The following is a 27799-nucleotide window of genomic DNA, read 5'->3' on the forward strand; positions in this document are numbered from 1 at the left end:
TATGGATTTTTTGATAACAGCAATAAATACACGTCGATTTTTTCGATAACCGTATCGATATTTTTACAGTTCCAGCTTAGACGGGGAGTTTTATGGTGGCAGGGTATCGATTCACATCAGCTATGTAAAAGCCCTAGTAGCCAGTGTTGGGTCACAGTGTTTGGTGGTGGGCAAATGTTAGACTCAAGGCCAAGCAGCGTTAATGACATATATCCGCAGGATGCGCAGGACTCAATTCTAGGGGGTTCTAGATGTATAGTGTAGTGGCTTATGTTGTGACTTTTTCGATTGCATCCGATCTTCAGCTATTTGTGCATTGATATGACGAACGCGTTGGTATTTTTGGTTTTAAGAGAACTGTGATTTATTTCATTAATGATTATGATATCTGAGTAATACTCGATAGATTAGCATTTAGCCGGGGATCGTCCTACGCCATGTAGTCGCCAATTAGTATTCGATTCTCCGGCACTACGCCCATAACACTCGCTGCAAAAGCAAACACAAAGACAGAAGAGAAATAATAAAGAGTGTGGCAAGCGAAACGGAAATAAACATGGATGTTTGACTGTATCTGGTGATGAAAACACTGAGTACTAACGAGTCGTCACAAGTAATATCTGAGTTAGTTGTGCTTATGATGGTTATCGGAATAACGCGAGGTCCTTCGTCATATCAAGCGGCACTGACTGTTTGGAACGGTTGGGTTTCAATGGGTTATATGTTAAGTTTTGTTCACTGGGGATTGCTTCACACTCTCACTCACATACAAATGAACAACAGGGTCTGAGTACGAGTCTGTGTGCAGGCTTAGGTGAGTGTGTATACACACAACATAAGTTGTGGATGTGATCGTGGTTGTGTCTATTTGGCAAGGAGCCGCACTTACCAGTTGGATAGGGCAGTCCAAAACTGGGATAGCCCGAGTATCCGCGACCAGCGGCATAGGCAGCATAGGCAGCTGCCGGAAAACCTAATCGTAAAAGCATAGAAAATAGTGTACATTAGATTCTGGATTACTTTTATTATGTATCGTGGTGTTGTCTCACCTTCGGGCAATGTCCCCAGTCCCCACATGATGTTATCTAAGGGAGTCGCATGGAAAGCAAGAGAGAGCACAGAAAGAAAGGCATAAAACAGATAATTACTGACACTCACACGATTATATCATAGCTAATGAGTTCAAACAAAAGAGTATTGAGATTATATCAGGACTAATTGTTATAGAGTGTAAATATGAGCGACTGCTTTACTATACGTAATCGTAATGTGTACTTAGTTCTAGTTGTGTAAGTGTGAGTGGCAACTAAGTAACTGCCGCTATATACTAGTTATATATGTTTGTTTCGAGTTCTAAGTAATGTTTTTGAGATTGCACTCGATTTTTTTGTATCCAGTGCATAACTAGTGGGTGGAATAAATTCCGCGCCATTTTTGTTATTTTCTGCATTAACAGCCTTGATTTGAGCTATGTTTATATAGAGTTATATGTAGAGTTACATTTGTTCGTTTACACAATTCTAAACACTTAATATATATGTACGCAGTTATGATCTAAGACATTTAGTAACTATGCTAGGATTATAGATTTGAATAATTTGGCTAGATATATATCATTTAAACTCTTCAGTGGGGGCAATTCTAAGGCCTGCCGTTGTGCATTTCTACAAAAATGCTCCATATCTCCAGGCCATTGCCCGCACCGCAACTAATTAATTAGGAAAACATAGGAGAGAGATAATACAAATCGAAACTAAACACAGAAAACTATAGGTATGTGGGCTAGATAAACACTACAACTCAAGGGGAGAATATAAGGAAGGTTGACAGCTATTAGATGTTAATCAAAAAATTTGCATTAATTTTGCTTCGGCCTGGAGTCACTTCCGTTTCCGCATTCTTGGCACTTTCCCATAAATTTCTTGGCCATTTCTCCGCCCTTTTGGCCATCTGCATCTCATTCTCTGTCTCGTTCGTTCATCTTGGGCATCGAAGGACTCTGACGACGGTACGATTCCTGTACATATATCATCCTTCCACTGTTGCAACTTAGGCTAATGTTACACTGGATTTAACTAGAGTCGAATTTGAGTTTGATTCGAATTTGATTTTGAATTTGAATTTGAGCGCTTAATGCGCTTATCGTAATGCAATAGATGTGTGTGTGTGTATGCGGTTATTTATGCATGTATAATAAATAGCTAGTTTCGAGTTTAGTCAAATATTAATGGCTATGGGCAAACAATATGTGTTTGTACGTAAGTACTCGAACTGGGAGACGGCGGGCAGTCGGGGGAGTTGGCCATCAGCTGTCTGAGCCGTAATTTGCCTGGGCCCTGTAATTGGCCCGAATGCATTGCGCACTGCACATTGCACATTGCACAGAGCACACTGCACATCCATTATCCATGATCCATTTCGGAAAATTACACTCCGACAGCTGTCCGGCCGCTACGATTGCATCTGTCCAGTCCGGTCTCTCATCAATTTTTCAAAACTAAACTTCGTTACACACATCGCATTTCTAATACTCAACCGGCCTTAGTTTGGCTGGCTTAGTTAATTTGTTATCCAACTTAATCGCTAGTTCGATACATTCGCTAGGTTCGAATCCGAAGCCGCTCTAGGTAAATATGCCTTTAAAGAGCTATTGATATGAGTTTACGTATAGGTTGTTAAATAATGTTCGATATACAAGAGAGAATTCGTTTTAAAACATAAATGAGTGTTTCCTATGGAGCTGATGACTTTTTTTTTGTTGTTAGCTGTTTTGAATTTGAAACATTGTTCGCTTTTGTTACATTCTTAAGTTCTAGAAAAGTCGCCAGGTGTCTAAGACATATTACGATCGCCGTCTAAGGTCTAAGTTTATCGAGTTGGTCTCGACAACATCTAAGCAGCTCTCTAGGACCTGCACTTAGCCTAGATATGTATATCTTAAGTAAGTCAAGTTCGCTTAAAGTCTAAGGAAAGAAAACGAATGCGCCGCTATTTGAGTAATTTAGTTAAATAACGCATACGCCGCGTGGCCTAAACGCAGCTTAGACAGTCACAAAATATAAGTTACGATATATATATAGTACATATGGAATAAGTAAGTACATGGCTAGTTGTAAGTTGTAAGAAGTACACGTAATCCTAGGCCTAGCAGCTTAACATATTTTTTGGACATTGAGACGGAATGAGAGTCATATATATATATAGGTGTAGTCGAGTGTGTACTGAGCGTGTCTTGTGGGTGTGTTAGTTTTCGGGACTAGGATTGCCAGTTTAGACTATCTTAGGATAGTGAAAGTTTTGTATAAGCTCTTAAATAAATAGCCGATTTAAAGAGTTTGCTCTGGCCTTGAAATCCAGCCAGCAAAACTGTAAGATTCAATGGAACTTTGAAGTTTTTTTTAAATTTGGCATTCAATGTTTAGAGGCTTCACTGTGGCCTGGGCGGTCAGATTCCGGGCAGCTGGTACAGTGAGGCCGCCGCTGCCGCCGCGGAATTGGAGCCCGCTCCCATCTCCATGCCGCCCTGCATGGCCAGCAGTTCGCTGAGCGGATAGTGGGCGGCGGCCAGAGCGGCATTCTGACGCAATTGAGCCTGTTGCAGCTGCGCGGCGGCGGCAGCAGCGGGCACATTGGCAGCCGCCGCTTGAAGGGCGCCCAAAGCGGTGGTTGGTGCACGCAGACCGCTGCTGACCGCCGCTGCTGCCAAGAGCCGTTTATAGCCAACGACGGCGGCGGCATCGGCGTAGAGGGAATTGGCCAGAGCGGCATTGCTCTGGCCCGCTGCAAACTGCAGCAAAGAGGGCGTGGCGGGCGGAGCGGGATTGGCGAGCGGCAGCAGACCAGGTGCGGCACCAGCTGCAGCGGCCACCACTTGGGCCAAACTCTGCTGTTGCTGATGCTGCTGCTGGGCGGCCACAACCTGTTGTTGTTGCTGCTGCTGCTGTTGCTGCTGCTGCTGGTGGTGTTGCTGCTGGGCGACAACCACGGCTGCCGCCGAGAGGTGGGCGGGCAGCGGATAGGGGGTGTAACGCAGCGAGCCCAATAGCTGGCTATGCGAGTGGGTGTGCGGGTGATGGGCGTGACTGTGGGCGGGCGACTGTGGGTGTGTGTGGTGCAGCTGCTGGTGGTGCTGTTGCTGCTGCTGATGTTGTTGTTGCTGCTGCTGCTGTTGCTGCTGCTGCTGTTGCAGCACGGACGCGGCAGCGGCTAAACTACTCGGCAGCAAGCCGGCGGCGGCGGCGGAAGTGGCCGCCGTCGAATGGGCGTGGCTGCTGCCCCAGACTACCAACTCACCGTATGCGGAACGCCCGGCAGCCCGCGTCTTGGCCAGATTGGCCGGCAGCATCACTTCCTTCGGCTGCGCCTTCTTGCACTCGACCTGAAAATACACGAAGTCATTGTAATTAATAAATAAAACTAAATGTATATATTTATATGCTATTGAGTTGAGTTTAGAATGCTAAACATTTTAAAACTGACTTTAAACAAAAGATTCTTCACTACATTACATTTAGAAAGGTTTTCATTGCATGACCAAAGGATATTGGAGTATGAAACTTAATCCACTAGTGAACATTCTTTAAGAAAATATTCTTAAATACACATATTCACAGTTTTGGTAGGAAGTTTCAGACTCAAGCATTTAAATAAAATTCCGAAATTGATGACCGATTGCGGGCAGTATTTTTTGCCGTATAGCCAAATATAAACTAAGGGCCGAGTTAGTGGATGGCTGGATGGATGGGATGGCTAAGCCTCTTGGGCTGCGATTCAGACCGCCACGCTTCACTTACCATTTTGTTGTTTATCTCGTGGAAATGAATTTCGCAAACTTTGTCTACCACATCTTCGCTTTGAAATGTAACGAAGCCAAAACCTGCAAGAGAAAAGAGCCAAAGTGAGTGAGTCAGTGAGTGAGTGTGAGTGGGCAAAAAAGTTTAAGGGCTGCAAAAATTGAACGAAATATGCTTTTGTGCGAGCGAGCGAGCGGCTAAATAATTTACTCAAGTGTCGAGACCGAGACAGAGGCAGTGTTCACCCCTTGCCCCTACCACGCCCCCTTGCCCCTTTGAACCACCACCTCCCCCGGAAACCCTTAACCCCTGCCATTTCAGGATTGCTGTCCTCCGGCTGACCTCAATATGCATCCCCTGCAGGGCCTCAAGTGGCGGCTGGGCGAGTAATTCAAACACTGCCCGCTCCGAGTTTACATAATAAACTTTGGCCAGCGGACATAGCTCTCGGCCACGCCCCCCCTCCCCTAGCCCGCCCCTCGACGAGCGCCTTGGGATCGGGGGCATAATAACTTTGTCCTAATGGCCGGCCAGTGGAGCCATTTTTGATATCTTCCAATTGGAGGCTGATGGAGAACTTAAATTCCTGGAATGTCAAGTCATTCCGGGGGGATTTTGGGTGGTTTTTTGTGGGACCCGACGAATTGGTAAAGGATTTATTATGGCTTAATTAAATTTCTTTCATTTGTTGCCGCTGCAATTTGTGCTGGCAAAAGTTTAAGTTGCTAGAATTTCTAGTCAGCAAGGAGTTGGGGCTTGAATTGCATTGGGTTCTTACTTTCCTACTATGTAAAATAAATATATTAAATGCTATATTTATATTATCCTTTTTAAGAAGTAATTCTTTCTGAAACCAGCGAAGGAATTGAGCTGTTTGGAAGTCCAACCTAAAATCAGCAAAGAAGTTGCAATGGCTTAATTATAGTTTTTAAAATGCCAGAAACGCCCTCGAATTACTCGTTCGAAGTAAGAAGCAACTTCCTATCCGATGGAGCTCTATGGTAGTCTCCCTTTCAGCCTTTCGCTATTCCCTTGCAAAACGGCTTTCTTCCCTCCGATTTCGCCACTTTGGCCTTATCGGGGCTTTTCAATTAGCGCAATTGTCTGAGATTTCACATGGCCGAAAAAGAAGAGCTCCCTTTCTCTGTGCAATTAGCAAGGCCAAGTGCAGACACCTGATGCCCCGCCGCCCGCATTTTGTTTGTGTACGTGTGTTTGCCTTGCCGTGCGGGCGGTGGGCGGTTGGGGACCGGGGGGCGTGGCCTAGCTGGGCGTAACTGACAAATTAGTTGGAACAAGTAACAGTAAACACGCAGGCTTATTAGCGACATGTGCCGAGCTGAAGAAGCTCCGAGGTCCTTTTGCTGAAGACAATGTGCGGGCTGCTTCCTTCGCCTTCTTAAGTGTGTTTGTATTTGTTTTAATTATATAAAATTAGCGCACGTTGCAATGCTGCACGCCAGCTACACGGTGAAATACAATTTAAAAATGAAAATGCAACATCGAATTTTCCATACGCATATCGGTTTTTAAAGGAATATTAAATCTTTAAGATCCTTTTAGTATTACTATTTCAGAATAAGTAACTTTAAAAACCTTGAAAGTCCTTAAATGTACTGAAAGCATTATAATTTGGGAACTGGATTAAGCCCAAGACCTCTATTATTTCGTAATTTAAGAGCTCTTTTTTCCACGTCCATTTGGTTTCTCACGGGTCTTCTATTCCGTTGCAACTTCATAAATCAGCCGTGGAACAAATGAAGCCGGCTAGTTTCGGTACGCTCCATGCTCCACGCTCCACACGTAACTCAATCAAAAATGTATCTGCTGGATACAAATGCGCCCGTGTTGCATGCGCCATGAAGCAATGCTCGTTGCCCAGTTAATTTCGTGGCTTGAGGCTTATGGCTCTGAGGTGAGTCTGAGTTCTCAGCCAGGCCGCCATTTTTACCTGTCGAAAATTTCCCGCAGGACGGAGCTGGAGCGATAGGAGCTGACGATGGTCTTGGCAACTGCAAAAATTGCACACTCATGCATGTTATTGCCAAGAAGCGGACACAGATATATGCTCTGGGCGAAAGGGGGGAGGGGGCGACGGTGGTAGGGACTAGGACTAGGGCCCAAAGCCAGCTGCTGTTATGACTGCGCTGCGCCGGCTTGCCAAAAAGAAAAATTACAAAATTTTCAATTTTAATATTAGTGGCGGCTGGCGACGCCAACTGCCAAGCCGGCCCCCAAAAGTTGCCCGATCCTCTGCACCCACCACCCCCTGCAAAAGCCACCCACCGCCCACCTCCCACCAAACCTCCTACAATGGACTGCTTAGGCGCACGTTGGGCATGTCCTTGGCTTGCCAAATGAAATTCATAGCATAGTTTCGGTCGCAGCTCGGCTGCGCTGAACTCTCTATTTGTACAGGCAAGATTGCTTAAGGGGAACTTTAAAAATACTTTAAGGTAGCTCAACTTTAATTCTGTGAATTATTTAAGTATGTTATTAGTTTTTGCTTGAGTTTTTACAATAATTTGCAGCAAATGTTAAAAAAATGTTTAATTTCCCAATAGAACTATATTCTTTTATATTCATTGCATCAAGCTATTAACTATAATATGCAGAGGTTTCTCCTTTTTTGGATGTGCAGATGTACAGCTTTATGCTTTCATTTGAATTTAATTAAAAAATGTCAAATTTGTGTATAAAAATCAATGAGTTTCATGGTCCAAACATATAGTGCACCTCATCGCATCTCCACTGTAATTGCAATTGCCTTCGCCCGCGTCGTTGTCATCCCAGTTGTTGTTATTGCTATTTGGACCTGCCTATATTGTTTTATGGCATATTCATATATCGCTGCCTATAGCTTGTTATTTTTTTTATCCATATAAAACGGTTGTCGTAGTTTTAGTTGTAGTTGTAGTTCTGGGCCAACTGCCACCGGTCTTGTTAGTAGGAAAAAGGAAAAACGCCGCTGCAATTTTCAGTGACCAGGCTTACGGATATATGCGATGGGTGTTTGTGAGTTTCGGTGCAAGTGTGAGTTCTGTGCCACCACGTTAGAATGTCTGTCTATTTGTCTATCTGTCTATATGTCCGCTCGTCCGATGGTCTATGTGTGTGTGTCTGTCGCTGGGCTGCACACATGATTTATGAATGAGTAACAAACTTGCTGCCGTGTAGCCGGAGCAACCAACGACGTCTTTTCCACTTTTCTTTCCTTTTTTTCTACTTTTTTTTCGTTGCCCCTTCTTTATTATAGTTGGCGAGTGTGTGTGTGTGTGTGTGTGTGTACGTGGCAATTGCCACATACAAATACAGACATATATAAGGGGCTCTCGGATCGGATCGATAAAATGCAATTACAGGCATATCGCAAGTGCCAGTAGGCAACGGACTCCGACTCCTCATGGCAATAAGGTCGTACATCGTACATCGTCCGACTGTACAAAAAGTCGCCATCGATGTCCTCGTCCTGTCCCCCATCCTCCGGCTCCTGCCCCATTCTCCTGGTTCGTGGCAATGAAGGCTCCAGCTACAACTAATACCCTTTGATTAACGACACACATTTTCTATTGACTTGCCCGCTGCTCGCCTGTGAAGTTGGGCAGTTGGCTTTTACCGCTCGCCAATAGCCAACAGCCAACAGCCAACAGCCAATAGCAGGAACAACAATAAAATCCTGCATATTTCATCCGGCGATCGATGCACGCAATTGTAATTTGCAAGGCTGACATGTTCTGGCCAAAATGAATTGCTTGGCCAATGAGTCGTGGTCGTGTCACCGGCTAAACTGTCCGCCCAATGCATTTTTAATTGGAAAATTGGCAAATCACAAAGTCGCTAAAGTAGGTGATTCGTGGAAATTCGCTCAAGTAGTTGCCCATGGTCATTATGGTTTCTTGGTCAATGGGTTGTAGTTAAGTGAGCATTCGATTCCCAGCGCATATGTCCTTGAATTGATTATTGTCCATAAATGAATGAAGCCCAATTAAACTAATGTGTCCTTAACTTTTAAATGTCTACTTATAGGTTTTACTTGGGCATTATGAATAAGATTTATTATTTATTATTTCCATTGCAGAATCCCAACACTATAACAATTCATACTGAACTTTAAATTGGACTATTAGGAAAAGGTGAGAAAATGTGTTAAAAATGTGTGTTACTCATTTCATATTGCTCATTATGGCCGCCAGTTCTCCGGATGCCTAAATCTTTGATGTGATGGCTGGGCGGCCTTCGCATTATTTGTAAAATGGCTCATATTTGTTTTTATTGGCTGCCGACGGGGCTGCCTGGGCATTTTGAAGCCTTCGCTTTTTTATGTATTTATGACTGCATCATCATGCAGTTTCAGCGTACTCCAGCGTCCAATTAAGCGAAATGTTCTGTGGGCCCACGGCTCTATCTGCTGACTTGCCACGCCCCCCGCCATCGCCCTCTCGACGCCCACTCTTTTTTTTGCGCTTATCTGCGGTGCGGCGCACAGAAGTATGCTACAATTTTTTATGGGCCGCGCACAAGCAAAAATCATGTTTTCTTATTCCCGTGTGCGTAATTTGAAGGGCGCAAAAGTTAACAATGTCCGGTGGTCGGCGGGGGGAGGGTGGCTTGCTGGATTGGGCGGTTAGTGGGCGGAGTGGGTGTGGCGGCGAGCAAGTTGCGGAATGATTGTGCAGCAACAACTATTGATGCATGCGGCTGTTCGTATCCATGTGAGCTAATTACTTTTGAGCAGCGGCAAAGGACCTGTGTGCATCTGGATCTGGATGTGGATGTGGATGTGTAGGTGGCTGTGGATGCGAATGTGGTGGGCTCAGCGTGTGTTTTTGGTTTGTGCAAAATTGGGCACATCAATCTTAATGCGCCGTGTCTCAGGTTGTAGTCCGATTCCCGATAGGACACCCCCCCTCCTCTCTCTCCTGCCAGAGGGACATGTCAATGGGATTGGAGACCAGGTCGCAATGCGAAATTCGGGGCGTCATTTAAAACTTTAATAGGCAAAATTGACAACGACAAGGCTTCGAAGGACACAACAGGACCCAAAATGTACAGGCACTGGGGGAAAAGCCACAAAAATATGTCACAGCAAAACATCATCTCAAGGATGATACATTTCACTTAATTGATATTTATGTTGGAAACATAATAAATTTATGTTTAAACTTAATTTACAAAATCTATTAAGCATCCAACTATTAAGACGGGCGATTATATTAAGGTAAGTTCCTCAAGTTATTACCAAGTTTAGCAATTGACATAATTAACAAGTTCTAAAGCGGCTTAAATCATTTTGTACCGGTTTCAGTAGCTGATTTGTGATAACTCCCTACTTTTCTGTCAGTGCAGTGCAAGCCGGACATTCTGACAGCCGCTCGGAATCCGGACGGACAGCTGGACAAACGCAATGGACGCAGTCGTGCGCTACAAGTTCGTGTAGCGGATGTACACTGGAGATTTAAGCCTTCTGCCGGCCAGCGCACCTCAGCTGCTGACCTCGCTCGCCTGCCCCGCCCACTTGCCACCTACGTATGAAGCAGCCATCATTCCCAGCGCCCTACCGCCCACTGCCACCCAACCGGCAACAACCATTGAGTGGCGTAAGAGGATGGCCCGTCTCTTATGGCCCTTATATCCGGTTGCATTGGCAGGTAATCTTTTCGGGTCCTTCTACATCCTGTGGCCCGTCCATTTTAATGCCCCGACAACGTTTTAAAACTGTATTAGCCCTTTGCTTATGAGCATCCTGCCATGCATGATACATTGACATTGTGTGGAGAGTGGAGGAAGAGCATTCGAGTGTTTGAGTCTGTGCATTTGCTAAGCTCCGCACTTCCGGCTCGTTAAAGCACGGAAATGGGCCGCAAATGTTTTGTGGCATTGTTGCGCACCAGCAGCGATAGCGATAACGATAAGGAAAAAAAACTCACCTCTGTGCCGATTGGTCTGCTTATCGAACATCAACATTGCATCCTCGATCTGAAAAGAGCAAAATAAAAGGTCTCGTTAGACAAGCAGAATTTTAATTTTTAGTACGTTTAATTTAAAATTTGTATGTATTATTGGTCAGCATGGCATTTCGAGGTTTTTGTTAGCTCCCCAATCGTGAAAAGTTGTATTGGTATGTAAGCACAAAATCACAAACAATTTTATAAGACTTCCTCTTTCCTATGCTAAGATCTGGCCATTTTTCATTTCCCATCCACTTTGCCGCGACTTTGCTGCACTTGTTCGCTTCTTTGTTTCAGTTGGTGCATAAGCATTCGAAGTTTGCCTCCTCGGTGCGAGCAACTCAATTAATGGCCTGAATAAATGTTCGCAGCAGACAAAACTGCTGCTAATTGCAAAGTGAGTGCGCACAATGGCCAACCCACACACACACACACTGAGAGTACTGACCAAACCGAGCCACCGCCCCTCAATACGCCCCCTCGTACGCCCACCGCTTTGGCGGGGGCGCAAAACTTTTACCCATTATGGCGCAAAAGAACTTATAATGATAGTTGACTGTCAAACCAGCGCACTAACTAACTAACTAACTGCGCTGACTTTCCACTGGCTGACTGGCTCATTACAGACCCGCTAAATGGACATGAGGGAATGATGAACTGCCCAAGTGACTGGCTGACTGAATGACTGACTGACTGACTGGCTGATTGACCGACTGTCATTTGATATTTTAATTGAGGCAGCCAATGAATGCACCGAATGTGCTGCTAAATTGGCCATCACAATCAGATTGCGGCTCAATTGCATTGGTCAACGGGAATTGTGCAGTTGTTAAATTGAGGCATTAATGATAGATGACAGATATCAAATGAATTTTGCATTCAGACAACGGCATGAGATATTTATATTCATAATATATTATTGGGCCTTAATTAAGGTACTTATTGATACGGCTTAATTTGGAATTTGTCAAATATGTTTGGAGCCTTTGGTTGCTTGTGCTTGTAAAGTTAATACCAATGCCCAAATTTATGCTCAGTTAACATAGCAGATTAGATTGCAAATCAACCATACATATCACTCATCACCGTAAACTTACCAAAGCCTGTCCAATTAGCCTGGGCAAGTATTAAGTTTAATGTGTGTTTAATCAAAGTTAAAGGTTATGGTGCCAGTGAAACTTAACTTGTATTGAAATAAACCTTTCAAATTGGTTTCATAGGCTTAGAATCCCCATTTCTATCTTGCCACAAAGCACCTCCTTTTCTTTGACTTCTTTGAATCCTTTGGCTGGAACTCAAGGACCAGGATGTCTTGTGCGCCATTCAATATTATAATGTGACAACTTTGCCATCGTCTCGCTGCTCGCTCACCCAACTGCTAATTGCACACTTCTTGTCAAACTTGCGATGCGGCCTTTAATGAGCTGCAAGCTGACCCTGGATAACTCATAGCCCTGACCACCCTACATCCATCTTGGCCAATCTTCTCCTGCCTGACTGCCTGCTTATGGGCCATTGATTAAGCTTAATCAATGCGCTTAAGGCAACTCGCAACTCCTGTGCACTGTAATTAAAATGCAGCCACGATGCCAGCGAAGGCGGCCTTATAAAAATTAATTAAGCTTGCGCCGCAGTTTTCCGCCCACCACCCCATCGCTGGAAAACTCTGCAGCTTCTGAGGCTGCACGGGAAAAAAGGCGATTTTTCATTGGATCTGAGTGCTTTGAATTCGATTTATGAACTTCCATAAAAATGGCTTTTATCGCATTTCAGTTTTAAATTAAAAGTTGATCAACACCAGGCTGCAAACAAAACTTTCTGAAATTTAATCACAGTGTTAAGATGCCTTCTAGTATATAGGGTTACTCATTTATATAAACTTTCGGCTTTTTAAGTACAATTTAACACATTCTTAACTGTCTTAAACTAAACATAATATATTGTATATACCTACACAGCGAATACTGTTTTAAAAATTAATAATGCATAGTAAAATCTAATAGGATTATGATTTCGATGGCATATTTTATTAATTTATGAACTGAATTTTTGCCGTACAGTGTAGCTGTTGTTCGCGCCTCGCAATTCGCAGCTCTTCAAGTGCAGCCGCCGATGCAACCAGCTACAACATTGTTTTTCAATTAACAATCAACAACAATGCCGCAACACAATACAAACGAACGGCGAAGGTTACACGCGCCAAATGACACAAAAATTGCCAGCTCAGGTGCTGCAAGGATAAGGGGCGGTGTGCCACAGAACTGCGGATGGGGGCGGGGCAGCACAATTGCAATTGTTGTTGTTAATTAAGCGGGCAAAACTGGAAAAGCGAACACTGCGCTCGAATTGCGGCCTGTTGTTAATGTCCGCCCATCGATGGCCAAATGGCAGAATGGCCAACTGGCAAAATGGCAGAATGGGAGAATGGCCCCTCTGCCCCACCTATAGCTGTCATAATTACACTGCCCCTGGATCGGTGGCCGACTCATTATGCCGCCCATTTTCCGATTTCCCCCGCCCTTCTTGATTTTTCCACTCCCATTCCTCATCGGGCAACCGCAAACTTTAATTCTATTAGCAAACGTTAAATGAACAGCAACAAAAGGTTGGTATGTCTGTATGTAATATGGGTTACAGTTGCCGCTGCAATAATAGCAAATCTCTACATTTTGCTATAAAATGGCAGAAAAATCTACACTCTATAAAATATTAGTTTAAGTTTTTATATTCCTATACTAGGAACATTTTTGCACAACCTTAAGGTGCCCGAGATAATGCACTAACTTTCGCAATTAACTGAAAGCCAAAAGTGCTATTATCTTGGCCGCAAATGTATGTAAATGTGTGTGCCACTAACAAGCAGGCGCGCGTAATTTTATTTAAATCTGAATTCATTAATTCGTCATAATCCCCAATCATTGCGCCGCCTGCCATTGCGGAGAACTTCAAAAAGCCATCAACGACAGACGTTGATGCTGTACCGCCACTCTACTCCACCCCTCTCCCCCCCTGAAACTCAACCACCGCCCAACCATCGAAACGCCCAAAAGCCGGCCCATTCATTTGGCTCATTTTGTGTACAAAAATGCTGCGCTCAGTGGAAACGGCGACGCTTCATTATCGTAATCGTTATATAAAACAGCGGGCAGACTACTGAAACTCAGACGATGACTACAGTGTCAGACATTTGTATATGTACGCGTCTGTATGGCATGTATATATGTATTTTATGCGTTCTGCGGCACATTATGTGCTTACAGTGAGTCCTAGACGAGGCGACTGCCGTTGACATTAATGAATGTGGCCGACAAAGAGTGCTGCGGGTGATTTTTATTTGAGTTCCCGCCCCAGAAGAATTAGGCAGTGGCCAGTCGAATGAAAATAGAAAAAAAAGAGCCAACAAGCAGGCTGAAAATGGGAAAAGGTTAAAGTTAAATTTCCACAGTTGGCGGAAACAGTTTTCCTAATATTGAGTAATATTCAAGGTTTCTACTCCTTTCGAGCTTTAAAAGATGCATTGTTTTAACAGAAAGTTGTAAATCTGTCTGTATGATAGCTGTTTTGAGATGTTTGAATAGCACCATATAATATTATGTGTATATATCTCACATTTCCTTGAAATGTAGCTTCTACACTTAAGTAAAGCTTATAGTTCAGTTTGTGAGAGCGAAAAGTGCATAATGATTTAGGCTTATTGCGAAAGTAGCGGCTAAGAAGCGAAGGGCTGGCTGGCTGGCTATGCGAACAATCGTGTTTGTTAGCGATTTCGTGGAACGCTCCACTTTGTCGGCATCCGGGAATGCACATTCCATAGACACCCGTATATTAATGCCGGAACGGATGGATGAAGCTCTGCCCGGCCACTCGTTAAATCGTCAGCAATTCCCACCCTCCGATGTCCGTCTGCGAACCGCTTTATCGTGCCCATCCAGGACGCCTTTGGTTTTGTTTCAAAGTCCCCGAAGTTCTAACTGGATAATTTGCAGTAATTCATCTTGCTGGCGGTTTTCTCGATTCTCCGTCGCACTTTCTTTTTTTCTCCTTGGATTCTCATGCCCGCTCCGTTTTTTGGTACGGTTTCCCCCGCTTTTGAATGCCTGCTTGATTGCGACAATTTATACGGCGTCGGGCTTGTCAGGATTTGGTTTTTGGTGGCTGTGGCGGCTGCCTGGGAAATTGAAATGAAGGACGCAGGACGAAGGACGAGTCCCGGCAGCCGACGCTCTTCAAAAATGCTGGGCAAAAGAGCCGCACACACTTCGTTGCTTTAAAGCTGCAACTGAATAGTCATACATCTAATGATAGTCTGTCCGCTGCACTCGGCAGTTACTTATTTTTCGTTTGTGCCACATCGGAAAAAAGCCCCAGCAGATATTGTTGTAGTTTGGGGGCGAGTAGTGGAAAAAGTGAACTTTTCCGAGCTGGACGTGTGCTATGCTGGCAGTTTCCCGGGGGTGGGACATCTTTCAAAAAACTTTCGCCGGGCGACAGCAAAAAAACAGCATCGAGTTCTTATGTACAATCCCCACCGATGTTCGAGTGTGTGTGTGTGTGTGGGGGTATGTGTAAGCACATGACTGCGTGCGGTTGAAATATAGATAAACTTTTTTAAGCTCGTATTTATTACATATTTGGCTGTAAGTAGAATTTAAGTTGCTTTTTGCTACCGACACACGCTGCGTATGAGTAATGCCCAACACCAAACCACTCAATTCCTCTGCTAGCACATACTGTGTGCACACAGCTGCGGTAAAAGTTATAGAACTGGGCAGTAACTAGCAAATATCTTTGAGATATTTAACGTTTTAAATCTTGTCAAACGAAATAAATTAACTCAACGGCACATATTAAACCAAATAAGTCACTGTCATGCTCAAAAATATACCGAATTAATTAATTTTGTGGCGCAAACGCTATAATTTCCACCGCAACTGTGCCACATATACAGACTTGCGTTCGAACGATCTGTTTGTGGTAAACTTGCAATCAAAAACGCATCAATCGAAGCGATTGAGAGACAAAGGAGGGCTGAACGAAGGTCCTGGGAATGGTCGAGTGGCACATTAATGAGCCGCACTCGTGTGAGTCGGGCCCAGGATATATATTTCAATTAAAAAAGGATTCCATTTATAATCCGCAACTTGATTTGTTATGCCAAAGCAGCAGCAGCAACGGCAGCAATGGGAGTGTGGCAAAACCGAAACCGAAACCAAGCCCCAACATTAGCTGCACGACTGGAACGCAAGTATGAATATTAAATTGCTGTGTAGAGAGTTGTGAAATCGGAGGACGAGATGGGGCGAAAGATATAGAAACAGCTGCAGATACGTAGATACAGATAGATAGATAGGGAATGGCAAATGGCGAATGATGGAAAACGGGTTTGCATAGCTGCTGCCTCGGGCTTAGTAGATCAACTATTAATGGAAAAAAGCAAATGAAATGGCTCAAAACCTAATGGGGCACGCACTATGACACCACAAAGGTCAGCAAAAGGTCGGGCGATAGCACAAAAGAGTTAATATTTACATAAACCTTCTTTGTTAGCGGCCTGCCATATAATTTGATTGGATTGACCGAACGGATATAGAATATTTCCCAGATCATTACATCACAGCGTCCAGTAGTTGAGTGTTTTAAGCATTTTCAAATTAGTTTCGTGCCCGGGATTATCCCACTTATCAATTTGCTGGACAAGCAAAGTTTGCTTTTGCCTGGCCATGCCGAAAGATAAACTTGCATTTTAAGCGGCGTCAATCTCCATTATAACCCTAATGAAAGCAGTTTTCGCACACAGTTTTCTTTTCGGCCACAGCTTGTCATCACTTTTAATAAGCTGGCCGCAAAAACTTTGTCACTTTTTTTTTTGTTTTTCGTTTTTTTTTTACTTTGCCGCAGAGTTCTTGAGCTCTTCGTGTGAGCTACTAAAATTTAATTAATATCGATTTCGGATTTGAAAAGGTTCGCCAGCTCGACCCAAAGGCCCACACACACACACACACATTTTGCGGCAGGCCAAACAACTTGAGCGGGTTATACACAAAAAAGCAGAAAAGAAAAATATAAAAAAAATGAAATCAAAAGGAAGATGGTGGGTTAAGGGGGTCTATTGGGGCCATACAAAGATGTTACAGCTTAGGCAAGAACTTGCACTGAAAAACTTTTAATCTTTGCGAGCATAAGTAAGATATATGTACTCCTCCAACCAATGTAATATATATACATATGTGTGTGTGTGCCATTCCAAGAATGGAAGCAGCTGCTCAATATTTTTGCAGAGACTTGCGAGTGGGATTGAGATTTCTAATGGGATTGGTTTTCTCAGCGAGAGGGTAGTTCTTCCCAGGGACCTTCTTTCTATTCCAATCCGCCTCCTTTTTTGGGCAGCAGTTAAAGTTGCTCGACGGCCATATAAAACAACTTGCAGAACAATTTTCGTTAATTAAAATATTTTCAATGTGTAGTTATATGCTTTTCTGGCTACTGAGTGCTGGTTTCTCTCTCTCCTGGCTACTGGCTGCTGCGTTCTGGGTCTTCGGAAAGGTTCTGCTGCTCCCTTTGCTGCTCCCTGGCTGGATGGCTGGCTGGCTGGCCCGTCATCGCTGCTAAGGATGCTCGAATTACAAAGCAAATTATAATTTCATGAAAGTTAAACGAGCAACTCTCCACCGCTACTGCCTTGCTGCTCCTGAACCTGCTCCTTCCGTGGGTCACTGAGCTGGTGGCTGGCGGTGGAGCGGCAGGTTGAGTGTCGAATCCTTGGCCACCCACTGCGCTCTCGAGTGCAAAGGTGGCCTGGTCGCCGAGCTGCGCCCGAGATTGGGAATTAAACATGCTGCCGGGTAGCGAGCAATGCAAAATACATAAGAATAAAAAGTGAATTGGGCAGGCTGGGAAAATAGGGGAAAATATCCAACTCGAGCGCCAGCGGAAGCCAAGAGCCAAGAGCCGGCAACAATAAAAAGCTTCTCTCTTATATTTTTTCAGTATGTGCAAGTGCGAATTTATGTCTTCAATTATTCAACGCCTCATTTGTATGCCCCGCTTCCTCTCTCTCTCGCTTTCCCTGTATCCCTGCCTCCTCTCACCCTCTCCTACCCATCTGGACTGCTTGTGTGTGTGTGTGTGTGTGTGTGCGGGCGGGCGGCATGCTAAAATGGCAGCGTGCATTTCCGTTTCCGGCCAGTGCATTGCATATGGCTGCACATGTGCCATCTCCTCGTGCTCCTTCCTCCTGCCACCTTCCTCTGCCAATTGAAATTTCAACTGGCGCAAAAGTAATTCAATTCAACGTCGAAATGCTGGACCCGAAAAAGCCAAGGATCCAGCCGGTCGTTATATAACTTTCGTGGGACTTTCGGTGCTTGGGATCCTTGGGCCTTGGTCTTCTTGGTCTTTGGGGCGGAATCCACGTCGAGAGCCCGACGACAGCGGCAAGAACAAAGCATTTAAGAAGTTATTGTCATAAATGTTTGAGTTTGTTTGTTGTCGGCAGCGCCCCTCCCCCTTTGGCAACGCCCCCTCCCCCATATGACCCCAACCATGGGCGGAGAGACACAACTTTTATTTAGCCATGTTGAATGCCACCGCCGGCAATTTGCAATTCTAATGTAATTTTTTCGCGAATCATAAGTTAGAGCCGCAATTCGGGTAAGGGGATTTACTTGAAAATGTTCCACGACTTAAGCCCTGACCAATTGTAAAGTTGCCCGAAAATGGGAAAGGGCGGCGCCTTTTCCTCGTTAGTTACGCGGCACAAATCGATCAGAGTGCAAACAAAAACGAGGAAAAACAAAGGCAAGGAAAACCAGCGAAAATATGTTAATTTCGCTTCGTGTTTATTGCGGAACGATGACGAAGAAAATTAATACAAAATCGGTCGGGTGAATTTCGATTGTCTAAATACACGAAGACTGAATGCTCTTCAAAACTCAAGCTACCGAGCACTTTCTATATGCCAAATCCTTTGGCGGTTGTGAAAATAAAATGCAGAGTGGAAAATCTTAAAATTATACAATCAAAGAGCAAACATCAATGAATACGAAATCAGAGCAGCAAGCAATTAAGTTCAGAATGCCGTGAAATGCATAAACAAAATCTCAGCTGCTTTATAGCGAATTTATTAGCGTGTGGGGTGCGTCGTATCGTAAGGATTCGCTGAAGCCCTGCCATAATTACCAGCTTATAAGGAAAAAAGGGATTGCAAGGATACAGAAGGCAGCGAGCGGGAAGGACAAATAAATGTGAACTCAAACAATGCCAGCGCATTTACATTTGCATTATTTAGCATTTAAGCGTCACGCGTTGCGTAAACAAATTGTGCAAACAACAACAAGAAAAGGCAACACGAGCGCGAGTAATTCATTAAACAATTTGGTTTGTATATTCGGGATCGAATCAGTTTTTTTTTTTATTCTGGATTTTCGTGGGCGGACTTTTTGGCCGAGGACGGGCTTAGCTGAAGTGAAGCTGCAACTGAGACCGGGGATTTAGTTGGTCAGTTTTTAAAGCCACACACTCGAAGGGTTCGGTGCTCGTCGTGTATATCCTTTTTATACACACCAATGCACTTATTGGTTTACTTGTTTACATGGCAAGCTGCTCGTTTTCACACTCTTTCTTATTTGCTTTAACATTTTCGCATGCATATGCAAGCAGCCAGGACGAAATCGAGGACGAGCACGAGGACGTGGCGGAGGACCTGGTCCTGGACCCAAGAGTGCAGCAGCTTGTTGTTGCTCGTTGTCCTGCGGTGGCATTCCGTGTATGTATGGCATCTCTGCATATGTGCATGTGTGTGTGGGTGTGTGTGCGTGTGTGGGAGTCCGCTTTAAGTGCGCCTGTATGCGTGGCAGTTGTTTGCAATGTTTTTACATCGAATGTTGATTGTACAAAACCACTGAACAAGAAAAATTAATTATACAAAAACGTCACCGCCAAACAGCTACCGAAACTGTTGACCCAATGGCGCTGGCGGGGGCGACGGGAGGGGTAGGAATACACAAGCAAAAAAGTTGCAAACAGGACCTTCAAAATATTTTTAAACTTCCTTTTACCTTCCAGCTTGTTGTCGTAGCGTAAAATCAGTTATAATCATACAAAAATGTAGCTATTTATTCATTAAATTATCATAATTTGTTTTTTAACAGGAAAATGTCATAGAAACTAGTATTTTATATGAAATGGATTATAAAGTTTTAAAAGTGATTGCATAACCGCAGTGAATTCGTAGATATTTTACTTTTATTATATTGTTCCACGTCATGTTTGTTTAATTACATCTCACTGCCATTGGTTTTTAGTGCAACATATATTTTTGTTTTTACATTATATGTCTGATCCTTTTATTTTTTTGCCATGTGTAGAGAGAACCTTTGTTTTGATGCAATTTTCGTTTTGCGGCTCCAGATAAAACGAATTTATGCCTAACCAGGAGACAGCCAGACATGCACACAGTTCCGTCCACAGCCCACACATATATTTCATTATATTTATTTATTATTTAACGTATTTCGCATTAGGCAGGCGGCACTGGGCATTGTCCATTTGCCGGCCAGCAACCGCAGTGTTTGAAACGAGTGTAATAAATCAGACCCAACTGTCAGGCGGGCCAGAAGCTGAAGAAGAACAAGAGCTTAGAATTGCAGCTGCTACTGCTTTTGCCGCTTTAGAATCAATTTATGCAAACGCCTCGCAATCAAATAATCCCTACGAATCGGTCGAAACAGCTTTTAAGCAAATGCCAAATCCTGTAGCATACTTTTAAGCGCTCGCTTAATGTGAGGAGAAGCCCGGTGGGTGGGTGGCCAGTGGGTGGTTGTGGGTGGTTCTGGGTGGATTTGGCATTGGCAAGTCAAAGACGTCGAATGCCGCGGGCTCTGTACGTGTTCAAGTGTGAAGCTGGCAGAGCCACGCCCCCGCAAAACGCCCCAAATCGACGCTTACACTTATATTATGTACGAGCATTTTTTTTCTTGTATAGCTGCTTTTTTCGCTATTTTTGTTTTGCACGGAAACTGCGTTTTTGCATTTTTTCTATGGCATTGCATTTAGATGTTGTACTTACGTATTTGGTGTGTGTTGGTGAGAGAGTCTCTCTGTGTGTGTGGAGCTTTTGTTGCGGTGCTGCAGTGCAATTTTCCCAACCCACACCCCCTCCCCTTTTTGTGTGTGAATCAAGCAAGTTTTTATTTCAAGCAGCCAGCGGAAGTGTGGCCCTTGTTGTTGCTCAGCTAAGAAGTGGAAACTGCTGAAGAACGGGCCGGGGTGAGGTGGGGGGTAAATCTGAAGGAAAATCCTGGCAAAAATGGGGTGGCAAACGGTAGCCGCATTCACAGTCGCAGTTGCAGCTGAAGTTGGCTTCTGTGCAACATTGTGGCACATGGCAAACTGATGACAACGACAATAACTGTAATGAAACCGAGATAAGCTCTGGCCAACCAGAGAATCCCAGGGAACTTGCGGTCCCGACCCAATGATGATGCTGCGGGTCTCCACTGTACCATACGCACCATAGCGAAACCGCTGGACCTCCGCTGACACAAGCAAATCGCATGCTCATTTGTTGTGCCATTGTTGCCGGTCGACGGGGCAAATTGTTGGAAATAGAGTTTTATGCCGGACCAGAGGCGATTATCGCGGTCACGGATTACAGAGTGCAAGGAGCATTATAAATGGAGCTTAGGGTTAGCTTACGCAGCGGGCAAAATGGATGCTCATTTGAGAAAAGGGAAGGAAAGGAAAGCTGGCGGATGAGAGTTTGTTTGCCATTTTAAATTGCATATAACGTTTAGTTATTTAAAGCGGAATTAAAGAATAAAATCCAGTAGCAACAAAGTATAACTCCATTTTGCTCATTCTCTTGCTTCTCATGTAAAAATAATTTAAAGTGTTAAAAAAACATAAACATTCGTTGACAGTTTTAAAGGACTCTATAAATTATTTAGACACCAGTAATGGCGTTCCAAAAAACCTTATCGTTTCAAATCCACAACGATAAGTATTCAAACTTGTGAGGCTAGACAATGATTGATAGACTTTCCCATGATCTCAAAAAGTGTCTAATTTAATATTTAAATTGGTTTCTCAAGATTCAGTCATGCAAATCGATTAAACTCCACTCCCATTCCGTTGCTCTGTCAATCCGAACTGCGTTTTTATTTCCTCGGTTTCAAAGAAATCTAACCTCTCAGCTAGCCACTGAATAATTAAAAAAAAATTTGCCACTCAGTTGGCCACCCACCACCACGAAAAGTCAGGCTTCGAGTGGCATGGTCTTCTGCTTTTCCGGGAGCAAACAGTGTGACAGCCTCAACCGCTGGCTTTTCCCCACAGTTCCCGCTTTTCCCGCTGTTCCCACTTTTCCCGCTTTCCCTGGCATCATCGTTGCTGTCAGTTTCAACTACGCTTTCGTTTTTATGCCCCCTCAGTCACTCCGGCCCTGAAACGGAACCCTCAGCCCCCTCAAACGGGCACACACACACATACACACAGCGGCAAAATGTTGAAACTGTTGATGTTGACATTGCGCCTGGCCTGGAATACCCGAAATATATATTCTTTCGTCTTTTATTTTTTCTCTTGGGCTGTCAAGGCGGCCGAAAAATAAGAGCCAGACCCCAAAACCATGCCACCCCACCCAGCACCACCATCTCCAGTTGGAAAGAGGACAGCCCCTGCAGACGCTCCATTCCTCATGTTTGGCGAGTGATTTATTTGACTGACACTTTTTTCTGCGTTGATTGCATCGTAATCCCAACATAATGAGTACTGTTATATTTCATGGCCATTCTCGTTTGGAGCAACCCAAATGAAGTAGACAATTTTTCAAAAACAAAGACTCTGAGGATTCCGGGTGGCAGGACTTCCATTGCCATTGTGCATGTGGCACACGTAGGCGGCCACTTGAGAGCGGCCAAGTGCGATGGACAAAACGCTGCTCAAATTCTCATCATTTGTAAGCGTCATCAGCAGCAGCAGCAGCTGGAAAAGCTGGAAAAGCTAACGAAAAAAGCGGTAAAAACAGCGGCGTGCCATTTGGCAAAGATCAAAGTGAAGGAAAATCCACGGGAACCTGTGCCATATCAAGCTCAACCAAGCTGCACTCCACCTACTGTTTCCAAATATCATATAAAAGTTCGATTTTTCAATTCCAGGGAAAATATATCCGACAAGCAACTCTAACAATTATTGTAATTATATTCTAAGAAAAGGTAAAGCACACACTCAAATTCTGATTGTTTCTACAAGAAACCAAATGATTTCGCAAAAATGGAATTATAAAAGCTTATAAAATGCAAATGAAGGTACCTAAGGATATTCATATATTTCAGTTTGGTTGGAAAATGCAAACATAAATTGATTAGCTTTTCCTGACTGAGTGTGTAAATTTCCTTACTATCATTTTGGAATAACACCATTCAGACTTAAGCCAAAGTAAAAGTATTTTAAACTATGATTTATAAAAATCATATATAGCATATGCACAAGCTGTTTTACTAAATGAATCAAATGAATGTTCAAGTAAATGATTTTACTCAAATTGAATTTCTGATTAAATCTGGAATAAGAATTATTGGGAAACATTATAATTCTACTGCAATGAATTTTCATTTCAATTCATTTCGCCCAGCTTTCCTATGCCATCGATCAGGCAGAGGCCAAAAGTGTTGTCACCTGATGGCCGGGACATGCTGTCGCAGGGGACACTCGTGTTATCCTACTCCTGATGGACAAATGTCCTTTGGACCCATCATTGTTTTGGGTGGAAAACCCAGCGGACTTATTGTTGTCAGCGGCAGTAGTTGAATTTCGGAGATTCCGCCATTGTGTTTTGAAAAGTTTATGGTAGATAGGAGCGACTACGAGAGATTTTTCTATGCATAATGCGGCAGTCGCACCCGAAACGGGGGCTAATTTCTCTTTGTCTTCAGTTTTTCCCCGGTTTTTCTCCCCCTTTGCCGCTGTATTTGTGTATCTGTGTGCCATCCTCCAGTCGCATCTGTGTGCGGCGGCAATAAAAACTTTTATTGTTGTCACACGTAGCAGAGTGTAGTAACAGTGAAGCCAGCAGTTCCCGGCTCCATTCTACGTTCTCCATTCTCCGGCTCCGTTTCCCATCTCCTGGCCATTTTGCTGGTCCTCCTGTTGTTGTGTAACCTGCGTACATACTTCCGTTTCCGCCCCTGCCCCCTGCTTTTCCTCTTTTTTATTTCGGGGCCAGCCAAATTGAATAAAATGGCCTCAGTTAATGGTTGTCGGGCTGATTCAGTTAGCGCATAAAATGAGCAGAGCTCTATCCACCATCTCCAACTTTTCCTTTCCTTCGCCTCTCTTCGCCATCCACTTCCTTTCGGGCCCGCACACTTCCTGTGTGTATATTTTCCGTATATATTTTGGTCACAAATGTGGCCGGGCCTAAATCTCGGTTTTACGAGCGCATTCTTTTGTTCCCGCCAATGTCCTTCGTCCGTCGTCCTTCGTCCTTAGCCCTTCGCCTTTGCCAACGCCATTCTTTTGTTTATTATTTGTTTTATTTTTACATACACTTATACACTTTTGCGAACGTCAGTCTTTAGTTGCCCCATTATGGCCGGGCTTTCGGAACAATGCGAAAATCAATGCTAATATATTAAACATGATTGCTTCGCTGGCCGAGTGCACATACACATTTTATGACTGTTTTGACGGTCTAAAGTTGCAGCCAACGCATGAATAAATAGATTTTAAGCATCCGAAGAGGGAAAAACAAAAGTAGATTAAAAGCGCAGCAGCAGCAAGAAAACAGCCGAAAAATTGCAAAAGAAACGAGCGTTGCATTCAAATGAAGGACTGCGAAATGCAGACAGTTGGACATGCAAATGGCAGTGACGAGATGTAGGTGCTCCTCCGGAAAATGTTGGGCTGAGTGCGCTTTCCACGAGGTGGGGTTGTTCCGGCTGCCCCTTTCGGTGGGCGGGTTCTCCTGGCTCCCGTTTCTGCTGGAATGACGAAATGCCCGCTCGCTCGCTGACTGGTTGTTCGAGTGTTTAAAACGGCTATTGTGCAGCTTGTGGTTGCTTTGCAAATTGAATAAAAGTTCATTCGAGTGTAAGGCAACCGATAGCACACCCATACACACACACATGGAAAACCCTCGCTGCAAAATGGAAAAAAAAGAAGGGAAATGCAGAAAAAAGGAAACTGCGAGCGAACCAACGAACATTGAATGAATGTGAATGTAATCGTTTTGCAAATGAAAATTGATTTTTGAATTGTGGGTGGTCAGTCCGGTCGAACCTTTTCCCGGGTCCCAGCTTCCGGAGCTCTATCATTCCGGCAAGCAACTAAATGAAATCAGCGACTGGACACGGCAACAAATGGCACTTCGCAAAAAAGGATATGTACACAGGGAATAATAGTGGAGCTGATTTTGAACCATTTGCATGCGCATGAAAAACGCAATTTGAAACGGCTTGTCAAGGTGAGCAAAAAAAAATGTTGGTTTTATATTAATCAAAGCATTTGAAAAGCAATCCACAAAATTGTTGTTGTAAAGGTATTTCTTTCATTTAAGGTCTTACTATACGGATATTATGTAACTAGCTTACTTTCAATGCCAAAATCATTTGAATTTGAATACCTTTTTTTTCGCCGTGCATAATGTACGAGAAATATACATTGCTGGCAGCGATGTGCAATTTGGTTTTTAATTTAAATATAAATTTAAATCTCGCAATCGCATAAAAGGACGCGAACAAATAGCGAGCAGATAAAGAAACTAAAAAATTGCCATTAATAATGCAAGGCTTAAATATTTGAATGCCCCTGCGATGTGATGGTGGTGTGGCTCTAATTGCGCACTGGTGTTGGTGCCTCTATATAAACGATTGTGTGTGTGTGTGTGAGCGAACGCACAAAAGTACGCTATACATTTTTCATGCGACCATAACAAAAGCAAAAACATACGGAAAATGCTCGACGCTTTTCTTATGCCACAACGACCGTTTTCAAAGACACTGCGCGTGAGACGGAGACGGAGGAGCGCAGTGCGAAAGAGACGGCAGCAAGGATAGACGGGCAACAAAGTGGATTTGAATTATTCAAAAAATGCGATTGTTATTTGCAAAATGTGCAGTGAATTGAGACGCTAGCAGACAAGCGACGACGACTGCTGCCGCTGCGATTTACGTTGGCGAATAATGTTGTATTTATGAGCCAGAATATCATAGTTGGCTAAAGAGTTTTATGGCAGCACAATTGATGGAAACTTTAACTGAACGCTTGAGGTTCAGCAACTGGGGTGGCAGGCAATATGCAATATTTACACACACAAAGTGCTCGTAAAATGATATTTTTTCGCGTTCAGCTTGCCAAAAAGCAAGGATCAACACTTACATCTAGGTATCTTAGACAGAACTTATTTTTAAGTTTATCAAATAACAAATAAACAAACGCTTTGCAATAAGCAAAGTAAGGTCCTGGAATAATTGTCTTGCTTTAAAAATAGGTGTAAATATTTAATTTGCTGCAATAGCATACGCTTGTATATCTCGAAATTGTTAAGTTACTTTTTATTCAGTTTAAAACAATTTAAAAACTTTAGTAATTTTATGCATATTTTTAATGCATTGATTGCAATGAAATTTTCACATAATTCTTGTCAAAATGAAAGTAGTACAAGCTTAAGAAGATGGTATGACTATTTCTGCAATTGAAGTGCAGTTTTGACATTTCTTAGGTGAACGAAATAACAGCCAATTGATTTATTGGTTATATCAGATGACATATAAGTAACGTAAGTGCTTTAACTCCAAACAAAAGCTAAATGCTGGATGGTCTTGGCCAAAATTAAATTGACAGCTGCACCATTTTTCTTGGCTCAGCAGAACTCACTCACGCTGCAGCTATTTATCATCTGCGACTGATGCGCTTTCAAAGGCCAAAGCTGCACCACCAATGCCACCAAAGCCACCTACACCACCGACGCACCACTGGTGACATTGCACTCTCCTGTCCATTTTGGCTTCGCAGAGCCGAGCCATTATAAATGAAAGCGCAACCGCCCATCCAAAGCCATTCAATCCGCCCCAGCTACACAAAAAAAAAATTCAGGAAAATAGAGAAAAATTAAAAGAAAAACTCAAACCGAAAATGGTTTTAATCAGTTATTCATGAGGCGGGGCGACGTCAAACAAAAGCTCCTGCCGGTTGACATTGCAAGTCGACTGACTGAAAGATGAGGCAGCTATTCTGCGCGCTACCATTCTGCAGATGATAAAAAAAACGCAGTATGTGAAAAAAAATTTATGAGCTGGAAAAGGGCTTCAAAAATGAAAGCCTTAAACTCCCGCCAGCAACAACAATTAGCTGCAACTTAAAAGCAAGGCGCACGGGGTTTGTTTATTCAAAGGGGTAACAGGGGGTTGCTTTTTCCCTTAGTTTGGGGTGTGAGTCCTGGGGACGACGTGTCTTCTTCATCTGGTTCTTGGTGTCTTGGCGTGTTGATGGAAGCACTCCAAACTAATGAGTATGCACATATTGTATGCAAGTGGCAAAAAAGGGGTAGCTTTGCCGCCTTTGTTGCAGCGACTCTAGATGCACTTGGTGCCCAGGTATATAGCATGTCTCGTCAAGAGGGGCTTGTCGTCGCTGATTTTGTTTTGTTGCCCAGCCAAAGAGCCTTCAAATTAGTTCGCACAAAACATAAATGCAAATGAATGCATGCATTTGCATCGCAACGCCCATACCACCTCCCATCTACCTACATATATCCCCCATCCAGAACAGCCTCATTAATGCAGGCCTGATTGGACTTTTTGTTTGGAAAGGGAGGAGATGCCTGCACACGGACACACACACACACACAGCTCACACCTCGCACTCAGTGCACTTAAGTAGCTGGGTTTTAAACAATTACATTGGACGCCTTTACACATTATGCTCTATCTGCTTTCACCTTTCTCTGTCGCAGCTCACCCCTCCCTTTGCTCGTGGTGTGAATGAATGTTGTCTGCTGATTGAAAATTCTTGTGCAAAAATGTCGACGTCGACGTTGTGTTACTCTGACATGCTGCTGCT

General features: G+C 43.7%; 1 protein-coding gene across 8 annotated transcripts in view; it reads right to left on the bottom strand.

Moving 5' to 3' along the window:
* LOC117141065 (RNA-binding protein Musashi homolog Rbp6) overlaps nucleotides 1-27799 on the bottom strand; it is a 175491-nt gene that overhangs the window by 14149 nt on the left and 133543 nt on the right. For 5 of the 8 annotated variants that reach the window (XR_004459450.1, XM_033304356.1, XM_033304360.1 and 2 more), the window contains 5 exons: nucleotides 10721-10769; nucleotides 4794-4876; nucleotides 4294-4378; nucleotides 1050-1085; nucleotides 890-973 (listed from right to left, as the gene is read on the bottom strand). Coding sequence is in view for 7 of the 8 variants with exons in the window: in XM_033304356.1 (XP_033160247.1) it covers nucleotides 890-973; nucleotides 1050-1085; nucleotides 4294-4378; nucleotides 4794-4876; nucleotides 10721-10769 (337 nt within the window). In the remaining variant the exon portion in view is untranslated. The other 3 variants (XM_033304355.1, XM_033304354.1, XM_033304359.1) reach the window with 2 other exon arrangements.

This window comes from Drosophila mauritiana, chromosome 3L (assembly GCF_004382145.1).
Source record: "Drosophila mauritiana strain mau12 chromosome 3L, ASM438214v1, whole genome shotgun sequence".
In the NCBI taxonomy this organism is placed as follows: domain Eukaryota; kingdom Metazoa; phylum Arthropoda; class Insecta; order Diptera; family Drosophilidae; genus Drosophila; species Drosophila mauritiana.